The sequence below is a fragment of the Haliotis asinina genome, chromosome 1 (assembly GCF_037392515.1).
Source record: "Haliotis asinina isolate JCU_RB_2024 chromosome 1, JCU_Hal_asi_v2, whole genome shotgun sequence".
Taxonomy (NCBI): Eukaryota; Metazoa; Mollusca; class Gastropoda; order Lepetellida; family Haliotidae; genus Haliotis; species Haliotis asinina.
In genome coordinates this window covers 105,061,974-105,082,019 of record NC_090280.1, presented here as the reverse complement: position 1 = coordinate 105,082,019, position 20,046 = coordinate 105,061,974, and the positions used below count along the sequence as shown (strand labels likewise).

Below are 20,046 nucleotides of genomic sequence, written 5' to 3'. Positions count from 1 at the left end.
CACGATCTATTTACTCTCTACACCCATGTTAGGTAGAGCCGATGTATTGCCATGGAGGCCACGATCTATTTACTCTCTACACCCATGTTAGGTAGAGCCGATGTATTGCCATGGAGGCCACGATCTATTTACTCTCTACACCTATGTTAGGTAGAGCCGATGTATTGCCATGGAGGCCACGATCTATTTACTCTTTACACCTATGTTAGGTAGAGCCGATGTATTGCCATGGAGGCCATGATCTATTTACTCTCTACACCTATGTTAGGTAGAGCCAATGTATTGCCATGGAGGCCACGATCTATTTACTCTCTACACCCATGTTAGGTAGAGCCGATGTATTGCCATGGAGGCCACGATCTATTTACTCTCTACACCCATGTTAGGTAGAGCCGATGTATTGCCATGGAGGCCACGATCTATTTACTCTCTACACCCATGTTAGGTAGAGCCAATGTATTGCCATGGAGGCCACGATCTATTTACTCTCTACACCCATGTTAGGTAGAGCTGGTGTATTGCCATGGAGGCCACGATCTATTTACTCTCTACACCCATGTTAGGTAGAGCTGATGTATTGCCATGGAGGCCACGATCTATTTACTCTCTAAACCCATGTTAGGTAGAGCCGATGTATTGCCATGGAGGCCACGATCTATTTACTCTCTACACCCATGTTAGGTAGAGCCGATGTATTGCCATGGAGGCCAAGCAGTGTTTGCAATACTTTAATTTGCAAGTTGCCCTGAATGATATCTGCAGACCCATTTTGTCAAAATAATAAAAACAAAAATTGACTAAACGTTAAACATAGTTTCAGACTGTTTCTACAAAATCAATCAGCAAAGTCTATGGCGCAGAAGTTTTCATTTATTAAAGACTGGTGTTGACATTCTTATGCGCAATGTGCTGAAATACCAGGAAGTGAAACTGTAGAGTGTAAGTTATTGTAACATGAAAGATAATGGATAATTCTTGAACTTCAGTGTAGCAAAGGTTATGTGTAAGATTCTAGTTGAAAAAAAACAAACAGATAATTTACTGAAGGCCACGAGGGCCTGGAAATAGTTGAAACTGTCGGCTCAATACAACAACAACCTGTGTTGAGCCTCCAGGCCAGCGATTATTTCGAACGCCAAGTCCAAGTATATTTACTTGCTATACCCATGTCATGTGGAGCTGATGTATTGCCATGGAGGCAGAGTGTATTTACTCTCTAAACCCATGTTAGAGCTGATGTATTGCCATGGAGGCCAAGCACATTCACTCTCTACATCCATGTCATATAGAGTTGATGCATTGCTATGGAGCCAGAGGGTGTTTACTCTCTAAACCCATGTCATGTAGAGCTCATGCGTTACCATGGAGGCAAAGTGTTTCTAAACCAAGTATATGTAACATGATTTGTTTGTTTCTGTTAAGGTTAAGTGTGTGTACTATCTAAGCTGATGCCTTCTTCTTTCCTTTCCTTGCAAACCATTCATCACTCTTGTCCTTGGAAACAGCCTGGAAACAAAAGGTTTCAGAATCAACATCTAGCGGACTCAAGGATGCTATGTGTTTTGTTTTTGTCTGTTGCTTAAGGTCACACTCAACAATTCCAGCCATATGACAGCTGTCTGGACCAGACAATCCAGTGACCGATATGATGAGCATCGATCTACAGCATTCGGATATGACTACAGTATCAATCAAATCAGCTCTTATGACAAGCATGGGTTACAGAAGGGTAATTCTAACATGGATCTTCCTCTAGGAAGCATGTCTGGCGCTGATCTCACAGCCAGTCAAACAAAATCTTTCATGTCAGTCTCACAAGCAATGCATAAGTGAAATTGTTACATTCCAACACTGCTTCATGTATGTTGCAATACTGCCACATACCACATTGACCCCTTACCTCTGTCAGAAGGTCATCAGCTTGGGGGTCAACATGTGACAGTTCTCTAAATGCCTCATCTCCCACAAAACAGATCTCATGGCCATCCTGGAATATCAGCAAATAATAGTTTACATAGGAAGGAAATTGTTTCCTGGCAGTAAAACATTTGGTTGGCAAAATGTACTGGACAAAAACAGCTACAAATTTATGTAAATTTTCCAAGTAAGAATAATGATCTATTTATTCATTGGCACACTAATGAAATACCAATAATAAAAATACTAACATCATTAACTCATTTTGTCCGGCATAAAAACTTCACAGCAGCCACTAATTTCCTTTGCATCTACTAAGATGACCAATGATACATACATGTATTGTGACCATTCACCTGGAAAGCAGTCAGGATTGAGAGGACCTAATGGGTCAGATTTGATGACAACCTGGACAGAGAGGACCTACTGGGTCAGCTACCATGACAACCTGGACTGAGAGGACCTACTGGGTCAGCTACCATGACAACCTGGACAGAGAGGACCAACTGGGTCAGCTACCATGACAACCTGGACTGAGAGGACCAACTGGGTCAGCTACCATGACAACCTGGACAGAGAGGACCAACTGGGTCAGCTACCATGACAACCTGGACTGAGAGGACCTACTGGGTCAGTCATGATGACAACCTGGAGTAAGAGGACCTACTGGGTCAGCTACCATGACAACCTGGACAGAGAGGACCTACTGGGTCAGTCATGATGACAACCTGGAGTAAGAGGACCAACTGGGTCAGCTACCATGACAACCCGGAGTGAGAGGACCAACTGGGTCAGATTTGATGACAACCTGGACTGAGAGGACCTACTGGGTCAGCTACCATGACAACCTGGACAGAGACGACCAACTGGGTCAGTCATGATGACAACCTGGACAGAGAGGACCTACTGGGTCAGCTACCATGACAACCTGGACAGAGAGGACCAACTGGGTCAGATTTGATGACAACCTGGAGTGAGAGGACCTACTGGGTCAGCTACCATGACAACCTGGACAGAGACGACCAACTGGGTCAGATTTGATGACAACCTGGACTGAGAGGACCAACTGGGTCAGCTACCATGACAACCCGGAGTGAGAGGACCAACTGGGTCAGATTTGATGACAACCTGGACTGAGAGGACCTACTGGGTCAACTACCATGACAACCCGGAGTGAGAGGACCAACTGGGTCAGATTTGATGACAACCCGGAGTGAGAGGACCAACTGGGTCAGTCATGATGACAACCTGGACAGAGAGGACCTACTGGGTCAGCTACCATGACAACCTGGACAGAGATGACCAACTGGGTCAGATTTGATGACAACCTGGACTGAGAGGACCAACTGGGTCAGCTACCATGACAACCTGGACTGAGAGGACCAACTGGGTCAGTCATGATGACAACCTGGAGTGAGAGGACCTACTGGGTCAGTCATGATGACAACCTGGACAGAGACGACCAACTGGGTCAGATTTGATGACAACCTGGACTGAGAGGACCAACTGGGTCAGTCATGATGACAACCTGGACTGAGAGGACCTACTGGGTCAGCTACCATGACAACCTGGACAGAGACGACCAACTGGGTCAGATTTGATGACAACCTGGACAGAGAGGACCAACTGGTTCAGCTATGATGACAACCTGGACTGAGAGGACCTACTGGGTGAGCTACCATGACAACCCGGAGTGAGAGGACCTACTGGATCAGCTACCATGACAACCCGGAGCGAGAGGACCAACTGGGTCAGATTTGATGACAGCCTGGACTGAGAGGAGCTACTGGATCAGCTATGGTGACAACCTGGACTGAGAGGACCTACTGTGTCAGCTATGATGACAACCTGGACAGAGAGGACCTACTGGGTCAGCTACCATGACAACCCGGAGTGAGAGGACCTACTGGATCAGCTACCATGACAACCCGGAGCGAGAGGACCAACTGGGTCAGATTTGATGACAACCTGGACTGAGAGGAGCTACTGGATCAGCTATGGTGACAACCTGGACTGAGAGGACCTACTGTGTCAGCTATGATGACAACCTGGACAGAGAGGACCTACTGGGTCAGCTACCATGACAACCCGGAGTGAGAGGACCTACTGGATCAGCTACCATGACAACCCGGAGCGAGAGGACCAACTGGGTCAGATTTGATGACAGCCTGGACTGAGAGGACCTACTGGATCAGCTATGGTGACAACCTGGACTGAGAGGACCTACTGGGTCAGCTACCATGACAACCTGGACAGAGAGGACCTACTGGGTCAGCTACCATGACAACCTGGACTGAGAGGACCTACTGGGTCAGCTACCATGACAACCTGGACTGAGAGGACCTACTGGGTCAGCTTTGATGACACCCTGGACTGTGAGGACCTACTGGGTCAGCTACCATGACAACCTGGACAGACAGGACCAACTGGGTCAGATTTGATGACAACCTGGACAGAGAGGACCTACTGGGTCAGCTTTGATGACAATCTGGACTGAGAGGACCTACTGTGTCAGCTATGATGACAACCTGGACAGAGAGGACCAACTGGGTCAGCTACCATGACAACCTGGACAGAGAGGACCAACTGGGTCAGCTATGATGACAACCTGGACTGAGAGGACCTACTGTGTCAGCTATGATGACAACCTGGACAGAGAGGACCTACTGTGTCAGCTATGATGACAACCTGGACTGAGAGGACCTACTGGGTCAGCTATGATGACAACCTGGAGTGAGAGGACCTACTGGGTCAGCTATGGTGACAACCTGGACAGAGAGGACCTACTGGGTCAGCCATGATGACAACCTGGAGTGAGAGGACCTACTGGGTCAGCCATGATGACAACCTTCAGTGAGAGGACCTACTGGGTCAGCCATGATGACAACCTTCAGTGAGAGGACCTACTGGGTCAGCTGCCATGACAACCTAGACTGAGGGAACTCACAGGGTCAGCCACGATGACCACCTCTACTGTTGCCTTCCCTGGCGTGTCCAAACTGATGAGCGGTGTCAAGATTGTCTGGTTATTGTCCTTCATCAGTTTCTCAATACCAGGCAGCTGAAACACATTTCATTGTGTAATCAATATGTGTAATTGTGAAATGTACACAGCAGATGACTTTCCCCTACTTCCCATCATGTTCCAGAGGGATATGCGCAGAAAGACATGCAGCTTCCTTGTTTCGCTTCAACTAAATTTTTCATCTAAATATTAAAATGTTTTCAAGACAAAATATTTGATGATAAAAACATCCACAGCCAGTGTAAAATGCTGTAACTGCATATGAAATAAGGCCTGTCAGACCCCACAAGAGTTTCTACAGATGGTCTTAATTTACAGCTAGCCAGCCAGCCCGAAGGTCTGGTAAAAATTGTAGACATTTGTTGCATAAATGTGAGTAAATTCATCACATTTTAAACTATATTTTTCAAATTGAGCATTACATTTAGACATGAAAATTACTCTTTGAATATGTGACAACTATCCATGCACAGAGTTTTGTAAACTAATTGCACAGCATGTATGATTCAGGCAGGCAGGTAGGCAGGCAGGCAGGCAGGGCGGCAGGGCAGGGCAGGGCAGGGCAGGGCAGGGCAGGGCAGGGCAGGGCAGGGCAGGGCAGGGCAGGGCAGGGCAGGGCAGGGCAGGGCAGGGCAGGGCAGGGCAGGCATTATATTCAGTAACAGGCCTCTAGCTCAAAATATAATCATGATAATATGTAACATATCAACAGATTTTACTGTATTTTCGCCATATGATTCAATATGACTGAATGCAACATGGACAATTGCAATGAGCTTAACTGTGGTGACTCAGATTAATCAAAATACTCACTTTAACTAATAACTGATTTATTTTCTTTGGATTGTCTGGTCTGGTTACATCCATTTACGGTTGATAAAATTTGGAAGTTAACAACCACTGATGTTGGGCTGGGTTTGGGGCTTATTTCATACACTGGTTCTAACAGAGGTATTTTAAGCACCTCACATAAGCACCTCACCTCTTCTCTGGGACATGAGAAAGCAACCCTCCCGAAGGCTGAGGCATGATCCACAGTGCCACCAATGTCCACCAGTTCCAGCTTACACTAAAACATGAGTCAACAAATTGCAATGCAAGCTCGGGATATTAAATAGAAGGAATCAACACTTGTGGAGACATATCTAGGCATACTTACCTGCCCAACACATATTGTAGTCGTTAAAGTCACAATGTCACAACTTTTCCACAATACTTTGACCTATATTTGATACACCGGGGGCATATGCACACACTTTAGCTAAATGTTGATGCAGTAAAGACGTATTATCCCTGACAACTTGCCTGAAATTGGCAACTGAAACAGAGAACAGTTGGCATACTTGGATTGTAAACAATTGCTCTGTACACTGAAAACTATTGCATGTGGTGTTGTCACTGTTTGCCAAAATTATCACAATCACAAGTTGTGTTGTAGGATATTTGCAAAGAGTGCTCCAAAGGACATAGCTCTACGAGGTTCACTTGAATTAATGTTTGGCCAGTAGATGACACAAGAGTCAATTAAATTCAACATTGCATTAATTCATTCAAACTTTTCAATTTCATATTGTAGTATATATAAATATGTTAAGATCAATTTAATGAATTATGTGGCAGCTTCCCTGGGGGCTGATAATTATCATATTGTGGCGGTCTGTAGATAACTGAGTCGAGACCAGACAATCCAGAGATCAACAGCATTTCATCTGTTCAAATGGGAACACATGACATGTGTCTTTAAACAAACACAGTACTTGTTACGAGCACAGGAACCCAGCACTTCCGCCTCACCTGTTTGTCACCGAAGCCAAGAACAGCTGTGGTTTCTGTCTGGGAATAAACTTTCATCCCAGCAAAGTTTGACCAGAAATCTGTAAACAATGGCAACACAATTTACCCTTCTTGTGACTTACACCTTTACTCTCCTTCATGACATCTGTACTGAATTACACCTTTACTCTCCTTCGTGTCATCTGTACTGAATTACACCTTTACTCTCCTTCACGTCATCTGTACTGAATTACACCTTTACTCTCCTTCACGTCATCTGTACTGAATTACACCTTTACTCTCCTTCACGTCATCTGTACTGAATTACACCTTTACTCTCCTTCACGTCATCTGTACTGAATTACACCTTTACTCTCCTTCACGTCATCTGTACTGAATTTCACCTTTACTCTCCTTCGTGTCATCTGTACTGAATTACACCTTTACTCTCCTTCACGTCATCTGTACTGAATTACACCTTTACTCTCTTTCACGTCATCTGTACTGAATTACACCTTTACTCTCCTTCACGTCATCTGTACTGAATTACACCTTTACTCTCCTTCACGTCATCTGTACTGAATTACACCTTTACTCTCCTTCACGTCATCTGTACTGAATTACACCTTTACTCTCCTTCACGTCATCTGTACTGAATTACACCTTTACTCTCCTTCATGTCATCTGTACTGAATTACACCTTTACTGTTCTTCAGAATCAAAACATTTTACTCCACTTCACCCAGTCAACCCCAGATCTCCAATCACCATGGTTACATACCTACTGATTTCTGCAGGTTTGAAGATGCCAGGCTGACTTTTGATACAGGGTCTGAACAAACAATAAATTTCTGAGGTTACAGGACAACCTAACAGCATACAGATACAAATATGCACTGGCAACACTGGCTAACCGGGAGAGTCTTGAACATTTTAACATGAATATGTTTCTGCAGAGTTTTTAATCAATATTCAAACCATACCACCAGCATGCACATTTTGAAAGTATTCCCCATTACAGAGGTTAATCTTCAAGGTTGCTGTACAAGAATGCCACAGAAAGAAAACACACAGCAACAGATATCTTCTGGTCAGTTTCCATTTTCTCATCTAATAACAATCTCAGACAGAGCAATAACAGACTCACGAATCTGCAGCAATGTTTACTTCTTGTAATGAATCCCTCACCCCCTTGAACATCTTCACTGATGATGTTGAACTTGTAGCCATCTGGAGCTAGGAGGAACGTCTGCCCATCTTCAGTAGAGATTGGATAATTATTCTTCTGAGCACGATCCAGTATGGCTGCCGATGACACAGTCAAACCCTACAGAAGGAGACAAGCTGCTTGACTGGTGTGCATGGGCATACATGAATGTTTCAGTCAACGACACACTGTGAGAGTGTACTGGATTGTTTCAGTCAACTATACATTGCGTGACTGTACAGGATTGTTTCAGTCAACTACACATTGTGTGAGTGTACAGGATTGTTTTAGTCAGCTACACATTGTGGGAGTGTACAGGATTGTTTCAGTCAACTAAACACTGTGGGAGTGTACAGGAGTGTTTCAGTCAACTATACATTGTGGGTGGGTACAGGAGTGTTTTAGTCAACTATATAATATGGGAGTGTACTAGACATTGTGTGAAAGTACATGAGCGTTTCAGTCATCCACACACTGTGTGAGTGTACAGGATTGTTTCAGTCAACTACACATTGTGTGAGTATACAGGATTGTTTCAGTCAACTACACATTCTGGGAATGTTGTTCTACAATACATTCAGCAATTCTTCAGCTTGTTGCTTAGGACTTTTTCCAAATGGAAACTAGATTTTATTCATTCTTCTTTCAGAACTTGTACATGCATCAGTAACTGAGCACTAGTAAAAATGATTTTTTCAGTTTTACAACACTCACTTCAACGACCTAAATGAAAATGGGGGCTCCTAAAATGTAATTTTTAGAAAAATCAATGATTCTTCTGTCAACTCAAGAACTGTCCATAAATATGCTTATACAGTTTCTCATTTTTCAAACATTGACACTACTAAAATTCTTGATATACTTTTGATGAGTTAGTTACCCTGAAGTCGTTCCCCACTTTGTACGATCCGATGCCATAGTTGTAGGTGAGCTCCACAACAAAGTGGTTGTCTTCTGGGCCATATCCAACCATGGACTTGCTCCACTTCCCGTCGTACGGACTAACAGATATAGACATTTTGGGTTGGAATCCTTCAAATAACTTGTCACAAAGGAAAAATGACTATTTTGGTCACATTCCCTTTTAAATATCTGTGTTTACAAACATGACATTGATCATATGCCCCTGAGTCCCCCCTGACTATACTGTTTACACACAAGAAGCACCATTATGTCACAGAAACTGAAATACACCAGACATGTATTAAATGTCACATGCAACGTAAAACACAACTTTGCTGATTCTGGTACCTTTCGGTATGCACCTACCGAAACAAATCATCAAAAATACCAATTCAACCTTTAAAGTTGAAAAAAAAACGCAATGAAAAAACAGCCTGCGAAATAGGAGTTCAAAAGTTTCACTAAATTTCCCCCAGCGTTGAAACGATACATCAAGCACACAAAAAAGAAGTTGTTATCAGAAAGAATCTGACTTTCTTGTGACTCGCCATACTTCTAAAATGCCCATCAAACAGATCATCTTTCTGTACACACAATGAGCCCTCAGCGTATCAGCAAATGAACCAGCCAATCGGAAGCCGTTGTTACACTTTAGTGCACAGCCACCCGCTATGACTGGGTTTGGTCTCCCAAGGACTTCGTTTCGAGGGAAGTAAGTCCATAATAGTGTCTTGTATTACCTCACCAACTTCTAAATGCCTTTGAAGAATTTTTAAGCCCAAGTACAAAATATTGCACTTTTGAATCATGATTGTACGCTTATAATTTTGTTTATTTGTTTTTTTTTAAAAGCAGCAATGTATATTATATGTCATGAAGTGATAAATGTGTTTTAATTATGTTTGATTTTTTGGTTGCATGTGACCTTTAACAAAAATGAATTAAACAGGTAGCTGACGAACAGACATTCTTTGGAAGGCAAGTGATTAGCTAAGGTGACTTATGCAACACAGGTGACTCAGGTGGCACTGGTGACTCAGGTGACACAGGTGACAAATGACACAGGTGACTCAGGTGGCACAGATGACGCAGGTGAGCCAAGTGACTTATGTGACACAAATGACACAGATGACTCATGTGACACTGGCGACTCAGGTGACACAGGTGACAAATGACACAGGTGACTCAGGCTATTCAGGTGACACAGGTGGCACAAGATACTTGCAGGATGAGGCAAACATACACCTCTATGTTGACAGAACCTACTCCATGTCTTATATCCAAGTATTGTTGTATCAGTTTACTTCTCAATGAATTCTACATGATGGCCACTGCTAAAGGCACATACTATGGCAACATCCTAGGACTTGAATGTTTACACAGGTCACCGTATAAGCCACTGGCAAACAAGGCCCTTGTTTGCACAGTCATAGAGCATGTATGTGTTGTAGTTGTACACAATGAGTGGAGAACCTGTCTAAGTTCATGTTATTACACACCTTTTCATTCATACTCACTGTGACGAAACCTTGTATTAAGTTGAATTCTATACAATTTAAGAGGCCTGTGTGTGTTTGTCACAACATTCATGGGTCCATAAGACTTAATTTTAAACTGTATGGTATAATTTATATAAACTTGCTTATTTTGGGAGGAATGAAGTATTTTCTTCTATAAATCTCATTGGTAGACTATTTTTAAAACTTTATTGGAACTATATCTTAATTATTAGTTACTCCAGAACAATTAAATGTATATGTGAAAGTAACCAGTAATACCTGCTACCACATGTTCAGATTTCATAAAATTAATTAATCATTTTGCTATATATTAAAACCTGATGCTTGAGAAACCCAGTTACTAAGTTTTAAGTATCAGTTTCAATGTTTGAATCTTTTTCAGTTTTTGAGAGGTTGTCCTCTCCGACATCCACCAAACTCTTATATGTTCCAAACCATTCTAGTTGGGGCAGTTCTCACAGTACACTCACACCAACTAGGACCTCTTGGAACTCTGGAAGCAGGAATATGTTGGTAAGTTCCTTGTATTCTTACTTTCAGTCTGACGTTGCACTTATAACTACATGTAATAAACCATAGTCCTGTCAGAGGCATGTTTATTAATGTTGCTATCACAATATGAAGATTCATATTCTTCATGCTTATGTGGTCTTTTCAGCATGTAAAGCTTCATAAGAACTCAGAGGTTATTGTTATATTGGTAGATAACAATTTGTTCATATCTCCATGAGCAATATCTATGTTGGTATTCAACATCTTCAGTCTATTTGAATGTTATTGAGGTACAGTCATCAGATCTTTGGGTTCAGTTCATTGTTATGCATTACTTACAGATTTATTTTGGTTATTCATCTCTTTATGTGTTATGGCCTTTTTAAAGGTATTGTTATTACAGTTGGGGTGTGCTCTTTTCCATATATACATCATTTTAATCTAAGTTCACAAATGCGGTCAGTATGGTAATTCTAGATGACCACATTGAGCCAAAGACCATAATGTAGGGGTCATTACTGCTCTCAGCATCATGACACTCACCCATTACAGGAAGCCTTGCATCCTTCCTCAAATTCTTCGTGCCGCAAAAACTGGTGAAAATAGAATTCCATTTTTACATATTCCATGAAAGAATAAACCCCACAGCTCTGATGTGATATCATTGAGGAGACCAATGGTCTTACTCCAAACACCCTTCAGAGGCAAATCCCCATATCGGAAGCACAGGGATGCACACCTACGATCCCAAAATCTTTTAAAATTTTCTGAAATAAAACTTAGTTATATTAGACATTAAATACATCAGAAACCTGATTGTTGTATGTGTCTAAGTATGGCTCTATCTTCCACCAAGCACTTGAAACCCTTCGTGAGACCAGCCCTAACTGCTGGTCTTGTGAATGACAACTAGGTTAAAGAGATAATGAAGAGTATGAGTGTGCAGTACATGAGACATGTCGAGCTACCCAAACTGTCTGGATAACAATACCACTTTAGTTCACTTCACACATGAATACATTTACATAATACATATTTCCAAATATCTGTAGTGAAAACTTAAAGATCTATCTCAAAGGAACATGAAAATAAATTGATATGCATTTTATCAGTGTTACCTACGTAACCTCAAACCTGACCACAAACCTGTTTTTACCCGATCGAAATCTTCCCAAAGAAATCAGAGAAAAAGAAGTACTAGAGACTCACTTTCATGCCCAGAACATCTCTGTAGAACTTGGCTGTTTCAGTTCTGTTGCCAACTTTGAAAACAAAATGCAAAGCACGTCTCGTCGACATTTTAGAAGTTTCTCGGGGTACACTGCTAGACCCGTGTTTCTCAGCTACTGATAACAATATCGTGACATGCAGTTATAACCGGGCTCTGTATCTCCTTAAGATAGGTACCGGTCACTATTGTTTACTTTCTTGACGCGTTACATATATAGTCACATGACACTCACGTGGACTCCAGTCTATCTCGCTGCGCGAACCAGCAATTGAACCAGTTTAGGAAGAAATTTCCGGTGCAAGATGTCTGCCTCCATGTCATCGCGTGTTTGTCAGAGGTCCCTTCGCATGGTTTCGGGTTTAAAAGGAATACCATCAGAATTTCAAGTGAGAAGCTATGCACGTGGTACGCGAAGAGGTGCACAAAGTGTTTTCAATGTTGGTGAAGAGCTGATTAAATGGAAGAATAAAATGACATTTGGCAATCCTCGCAGTAACCCCTATGTCCCATTTGAAAATCGGGATCCAGTTCAGAAAAGTTTTGTTGACAGACACTCTGATAAGTCGAGACCAAAACTCACTATAAAACCAAGAACAGGAATATCCCCAGCAAGCATTAAGGATAGTAGTGAAATTCTTGAAACGTCAACCAAAGGAAATCTGCCCAAATACGAAAAACTTCGTGAAGGAGACAGGCGTTTTGGGTAAGACCAGTGGGGAAATAGTGCTTGGGTCTAATGACTGTAAGATAGTTATGTAACCAACTACAGTGTTAATCAACATTCACATCTACACTCATCATAGTTTCTAATCAGCAAGAGTCATGTAAACTTAGTACATTATGGATGTAAAGACTGTGTTGTAACAAGGCATGTTCCTACTGACAAACAAGGGCAAGTTGGAAAGGTGCAGAGAATGCGTTTATGAGAAGCAGGAGGTGCATAGCAAAGAGCAAACCCATTTGGTCTGAAAGAGAGCAGATCTAGGCTAGTGCATGTGGAGTGCACATCGATGAAATTAATTCACACACCTTACTCATAATTCTCCCACCTGGTCAGTTTAGCAGCTACATTTGGTGGCAGTTATTCTGGGGCCCTATGCTCCCAATGGCAAGCATCATTATGCATCAGTGATGCTTAATAAGAGGGGTCAGTTGTCAGGTCGGTACTTAGCTTATGCTTGTTTGCCAGTAGGATGTATGTTAGTGATCGAAAAGACCTCCATTACCACATGCGCTTGAGGGTACTAGCAGAAGTAATTAATGAGTTTAGGAAATCACAAACCAATTATAAAATCAGTATAAACAATGATGTGTAAATTGTTAGTTGTGTATACTTGATTTCTCCAGAAGCTGTAGGTGTAACTGTAAGTAACAATGCAGTTTCAGTCTTATTCCTAGAGTACCTGTACTAACCAGACATCTGTAGTAGGACAAGCAGTAGTTGAACGTAACAGCTTGACTTATCTTCTCATTCTAAGTGCTATGAATTTCAGCCAGGTGATCCTTGCTGCCAAATCAGGAAAAGAAAGAGAAAAGAAGAAAGTAATACTCTTGGAGGGTTTCCGTCTTATAAGAGAAGCCATAGATTCCGGAGCCAGAGCCAAAAGCATCTACTTCTGTGATACAGACTTTCTGGCCAGACTTGGTCCCCTCAGACTTGGCAATGTGCCCCTGTACAAGGTCCAGTATAAAGACATAAAGTCATGGTCTGATACACACACACCAGCAGGAATTATGGGTAGGATATTCTTTCAGTATTGTTAAACAGAAATGAAAAGTCTTTCTTCATATTAGAAATGTGATCAAGTTACATCTTATCATCCATCACATGATGCTACAAACAATGTCACTGTCTTTCAAGAGCGTAAGAGAAGTGGAAGATATGTCATGTTTCTGTTTCCATGGTTACTGTTATCACTGTTATACAAGCTGCATTTTCCAGATATGTATTGGAAGAGAACTCAAAACATGCTGTAACACAGCTGTACAGTGTCTCAACCAGCTGAAACGAATTTAGGAATATGCCAATACAATTTAATTACTTGTTTGACAGATTTCAAATAGAACATGAAAGTAGGTTGAAGAAAACTGTTAATAATATTGATTCTCTAAAATTTTGCACTTACTGTAATTTAATTTATGTGAAACTGAAAATACTCGCATTTGTGTTCATTTGTTGTCCCAACAGTGTGTAATGTGGGGGGGATATAGTCGACTCCTCATCTGTCTGTCCATCCGTCCACCCGTCCGTCCATAATCATTTAGTTTCCAGAGCATAACTCAGAAGTCGTTAAATATTTATAGACCAACCTTGATAGATATAATAATCTGAACCTATGGTTGTGCCTTTTACTATTTACAGATTATTGGCATTTTTATGTTTTTTGTTTTTCCATGGAACATTTTGGCGTTAGACTAATGGTGGAGTGGGCTTCGTTTCGGAGCAGAACTGAAAAAGCATTCATCATTTTTCTGCAAAACTTACTAAATGTATCAATCAGAACCTAAAGTGATGCCTTTACAGCTTTTTGTGATTTTTTATATTCTCGGTTTCCATGGAAACGTTTTGGACATAGTCTCAAAAGTGAGAGGTGTGTTTCGTTTCCGGGGCAGTACTAAAAAAAACGTTCAATATTTTTCTGCAAAACTTCTTAGATATATTAATCGGAACCTGAAGTGGTGCCTTTTGCTATTTACATTTTTTCGTGATTTAATATTTCTCGGTTTCCATGGAAACGTGGACATAGTCTCAAAATTGAGAGGTGTGTTTCGTTTCCGGAGCACATCTCAAAAAGTTCCTAATATCTGTCAGCAAAACTTGTTGGATATATGTGGCAGACCCCAACATGGTGCCTTTTGCTATTTACAGGTTTTTACGATTTATCATTTTCTGGGTTTCCATGGAAAGGTTTCGAACTTAGTCTCAAAATGGAGGGATGGGTTTCATTTCCGGAGCACAACTCAAAAACTTCTAAATATCTTTCTGCAGAACTTGGCAGATATGTAGGGGGAACCCTAAAGAGGTGCCTTTTACTATTTACAGATTATTTTGATTAATCATTTTTCCAATTTCCATGGAAACGAGACTTAGTCTCAAAATCGAGGAATGGGCTTTGTTTCCGGAGCACGAAAACCCAAAAACTATTTAATACCTTACAACAAAACTTGGCAGATATTTGAGGCAGGCCACAAAGTGGTGCCTTTTGCTATTTACAATGTTTTGGCATTTTTATTTTCCACGGCTTCCATTGAAACAATTCTGACTTAGTCACAAAATGGAGGGATAGGCTTCGTTTCCCGAGCACAACTTGAAAACCATTTGACATCTTTCAACAGATCTTGGCAGATATATGAGACAGATCTTGAAGTGGTGCCTTTTGCTGTTTACAGATATATGTCATTTATATTTTTCATGACTTCCATGGAAATGATTCAAACTTAATATAAGAAAACATCAAGTAACTGTCAGATGATTTGTCCTTTCAAATATGTGGGGACTGGGGAGACATGTCATCTTCTGATGACTCTTGTTTGAGAAAGATGCAATCATATTCATGTGGAATAGTGTAACAAAATACTGAGATAGTATGGCCTTGTTCAGAAAACATGCAACATGATTAAACTCTGTCTTTCAGCAATATTTGAGAAGCCTAAACAAGGAGAGTGTCCCCACCCCGAGACGAGACAACTGCCGTTGACCCTGATCTGTGACAACATCCGAGACCCTGGCAACATGGGTACCCTGATCCGTACAGCATCAGCTGTAGGTTGCCGTCGGATACTGACAACTAAAGGTGATTGTGTTGAAGGTTGGGTCTTGTCAAACAGTGATCACTTCATTTCCTACTTTATTGTTGCCATTCTGATCTGAAAGCATGGTAACACGATCCCGCCTGTGTATCAAAAAACAAATGTATCAAAACACCCTTTCTATTGGTGCTGTAAACACACTGTGAAATATACTGCTCACAAAAAGTAGGGGATATTGAAGTTGAAATCAGTGGCTACACCATAGGAATGTATATTCCTCTTATTACTTTAGATATGTTTGAGAACAATCACTGGGCCACCCTCCCATGATGCATTTTGATCTCAGGGCTTGAGGACAATCACTGAGCCCTCCTCCCATGATGCACTTTGATCTCAGGATGTTATGTTGCGCCCAAACGTCCCAGGTGTGGGTCTGAAAATCACACCATGTTTCACGTGTGCATTTGGCCAAATGTATGTGCCTCATGTGCAATGATGGTTATAAATGCTGTTCAACGACAGTGGCATACCATCTTTCCACTAATTTGCACAATATGAAGACTTTAAGAATGATTGAGAGGCATAGGGATGATCCAGGGGAGAAGAACTCAAGCCTATACAGCAGTACAGCTTTGAGTTTCACAGCCTGTCATCAGCAGGCTGTGGGCATGTTACCAAGTAACTGGACATGTAGCCAACCAATCACGAAGTGGGTGCCCCAAATGACTGATGGATCATCACTGGAGCTCTTTGCGACTGTTGACAATATGCGACACAGCTGCAGCAAGCACACAGACAGGCCACTGGGAATCGTATCTCAACACAGACGATACTTAACCGCCTCCATGCTGCCCACCTCTGATCATTGCGACCGTACATTCTCTTGCCCCTAACAGACCGACTCAGGCAGGCCTGGAGAGAGTGGTGTCAAGGTCATCAGAGGTGGACCAATGGCCGGTGGTCCCACCGATGAGTCAAGGTTCACGACTTCAATGATAGTCGTCATTGGGTCTGGTGTGGCTGTGGGGAACGCCACCTACTAGCTTCAATGATTCTACATGATTGGTATGAAAGGGGATCTTTGATGGTGTGGGATGGGATCATGATGACTGATTGGACCGATCTGCATGTTTGCCAAGGGAAAGTCACTGGTCTCTATTCCTGTGACAACATCATCATGCTACACGTCCTGCCGTTTGCATGTCGCCACGGTCACGGTTTTGTGTTCCAGGATGATAACGTCCGGCTCACTGTGCTCATGTTGTCCTTGATCATGTCGAGCAACACCAAATCCAAACTCTTCCATGGCCAGCAGTGTCCCCAGACATCTCTCCCATTGGGCATGTGTGGGATATGCTCGGATACCGAGTGCAGGGACGTCATCCCGTGTCAAGACTTGGTGCAACCGGGCATGGCACTCCAAGAGGAATGGCAGAGGATTCCCCAACCTGACATTAGTCGACTCATCAGGAGTATGAGACGTTGGTGTGAAGCTTGCTTGGCTGTTATGGGTGGACCTACCCGCTATTAAGTGGACTGTGACATTTGGATTACCACCCTTATGAACTTGACAATGTCCACAAAGGTCATACGCATCATTACCAAAGGTCATTTGTTGAAAACAGTTCATAGACTTACTCATCTGCACATGTACATAGTTGATTAAACATTTATTTGATTTTGCTTGTCTTTACTTTCATTATCCCCTACTTTTTGCGAGCAGTATAATTTGATTGGATTTCTAAAGTTATCTCCACTGGTTTACAAGAGTGAGATACCTCATTTGGCATACAAAGAGTCAGTTACATGTATCTCCCTTCATTGAGTAGGTTTAGACTGTGAAAGTAGTGCCAGGTGTCAGGCCAAGTTATATTGTATGTGGTAGTCACAGTCCTTGTTCAGTCTGCAGGTTATATCACAGTTTTGTTGCGTCTGTCTGTACGCAGGTTGTGTGGATGTCTGGGAACCCAAGGTGTTGCGAGCAGGGATGGGCAGCCATTTCCACATCCCCATCCTGGCCAGAATCCCATGGGAGCTACTTGTCAACTACACATGTGATGATGATGACGTTTTCATCGCAGAGACAGGAAAACAAGAGAAAGTTGAGGCTAAACGGAAAGCTTTCACTCCGGATGACTTTGAGAAACTTTCACATGAGGACGAAGGTGATGGCAACATCTCTGAATCCAAGATGGCTGATTACAGACAGAAGTATGGTTCTCTGATGGAGGAGGGTGTGTTGGATATCCACGAGGAATATTTAGACAGAGACCATGTGCAGTACTTTGATCATGCTCCAATGAGTTTTGTCGACTATGACAAACTGGCCTGCCCCAGGGCGGGCACCACTGTGATCGTCGGAGGAGAAACCACAGGGGTTAGTGCTGCAGCAAAGAAATTTGCATATGACAGGTTTGGTCAGTGTGTGACGATTCCAATGTCACCTGCTGTCGACAGTCTCAACTCAGCTATTGCTGGAAGTATTATTTTGTATAAAGTACAGAATCTTTTAGATTCTAAGAGAAAATAAACAGTGGAATGTTTGGGTTTTTTTCTGTATACATATATAAAATAACACAAATGTGGTGAAACTTCTTAAACTATATAGTTAGAAAGTGTGAGATTGCTTTGCACTTTTCTAACACTTCTTATGTGGCAACCCTCACTGCATTTAAGTGATGGTGGCTGGCAGCAATCTTGGCATGCTGTCCACTATCTCCAGTGGTCAGCTAATGGTTACTTGGGGTGTAAAGTTACTGGGAACATCTCATGCCTACTCTGGGTTTTATTGCTGAAACTAAACTTCTGCCTTCTTCCCAAAACATTTAGATAACAATCCTGTGATGGAGCACATCTCATTTTTCTCCAGTATGTACAGATGTGGACAGAAGTGACAGTCTAGTCGTCACACCCTCGAACCCCGCTGTTGGTTATGTGCAAGAAATTGTTTTTAAACTTACTTCTCCATAAACCTTTGAAAAGGTCTTTAGGAGAGATCACAGTACAATCTGACCCATACTGGAAAAAGGTTAGGCTGCTCTCACATTCTTGCTCTGAATAGTGCTACTGACTTCATCCATTTTATGTTTCAAGTTTGGGAAGAGTATGTACTTGACTATTAACTTCAAGTACTTTGAAAATGTTTTTCCAAATCTCTCTTTATTCTTGTGCTACAAAATCCTAGTAATTTTTTTTCGGGATGCATTCTCCTATTCAACATAACAGTTGATAGAAAATGCAGATACAATTCCATTATTCAGATGAGAGGGAGCCTTGTTGCACTGTTCTGGTGTGAGGTTGTGAGCCTTGTTGCTTTGTTCTAGTGTGAGGTTGTGAGCCTTGTTTCTCCATTCTGCTGCTAGACACATATTAGATGATCCTGCACACTAAACGCATTTGTGACAAGAGAGGCGGTACAATGAATTGGGCGAGTACACTTGGCTTCTACAGGTAGCTTGATGATTATGCATGTGCAATACATGGTAACCGTGACATGAAATCAATACTGCTACTGATTAACACTTGTCTCGCTATTGAGTAACACCAGTCTCGCTACTGTTTTACACCAGTCTCACTACTGTTTTACACCTGTCTCACTACTGTTTTACACCTGTCTCAATACTGTTAAACAGATTTCAGTTGTAGTAAAAAATGTCCCGGTTAGGAAAACATGGGCAAATAGTTCATTCTCAGGCATGGGAGATAGCATACAATGTTATCATGCATATGGACAAATATTGTGCAACCAAAGCAGATTCTCTTTCACAAAGTAGCCTTGCTACTGGACTCTCAACGGCAACTTTAAAGCCCATTAAGGCAGAAGGTGGTAGGAGTGTGAGTGGACCTACATTTATCAGTCCCACCAAGTTGCGCAAACCCAAAACTTACAAACTTGATGATTTCGACCGGTGTGCAGTCCGTCAATTTGTACAAAGTTTATATGGCGTAAAAAAACAACTACCCACTCTGGATACAATGTATGATATGGCAAAGTGCCAGTTGAACTACAAGGATTCTAAGGAAAGTTTTCGAAAAAATCTCAAAGACATGGGGTTTAGGCGTCGAAAAACGCAGTGAAACCGTAAACTTTTAATGGAACGCAAAGACATTGTTTCTAAGCGTTTGCAATACTTAAGTGCAATAAAGAAACACAGAGAAGAAAATCGAACACTCATCTTTAATGGTTGAAACATGGTTGCATGTACACCACATTGTCCCAAAGTGTTGG

General features: G+C 42.0%; 2 protein-coding genes across 2 annotated transcripts; one reads left to right on the top strand and one right to left on the bottom strand.

Moving 5' to 3' along the window:
- Positions 1-857: 857 nt before the first annotated feature.
- On the bottom strand, positions 858-12,331 carry LOC137257800 (glyoxalase domain-containing protein 4-like). The gene is made up of 10 exons (XM_067795246.1): positions 12,047-12,331; positions 11,381-11,430; positions 8,803-8,923; positions 7,904-8,042; positions 7,497-7,547; positions 6,737-6,816; positions 5,925-6,011; positions 4,865-4,978; positions 1,901-1,987; positions 858-1,506 (listed from the first exon to the last, which is right to left on the bottom strand). The coding sequence occupies exons 1-10, from the start codon at positions 12,134-12,136 to the stop codon at positions 1,441-1,443; spliced, it is 885 nt and encodes a 294-aa protein (XP_067651347.1). The 5' UTR covers positions 12,137-12,331; the 3' UTR covers positions 858-1,440.
- LOC137257793 (rRNA methyltransferase 3, mitochondrial-like) lies at positions 12,282-18,361 on the top strand. Its single transcript, XM_067795233.1, has 4 exons — positions 12,282-12,771; positions 13,562-13,806; positions 15,704-15,862; positions 17,765-18,361. The coding sequence occupies exons 1-4, from the start codon at positions 12,371-12,373 to the stop codon at positions 18,346-18,348; spliced, it is 1,389 nt and encodes a 462-aa protein (XP_067651334.1). The 5' UTR covers positions 12,282-12,370; the 3' UTR covers positions 18,349-18,361.
- The last annotated feature ends 1,685 nt before the right edge of the window (positions 18,362-20,046 follow it).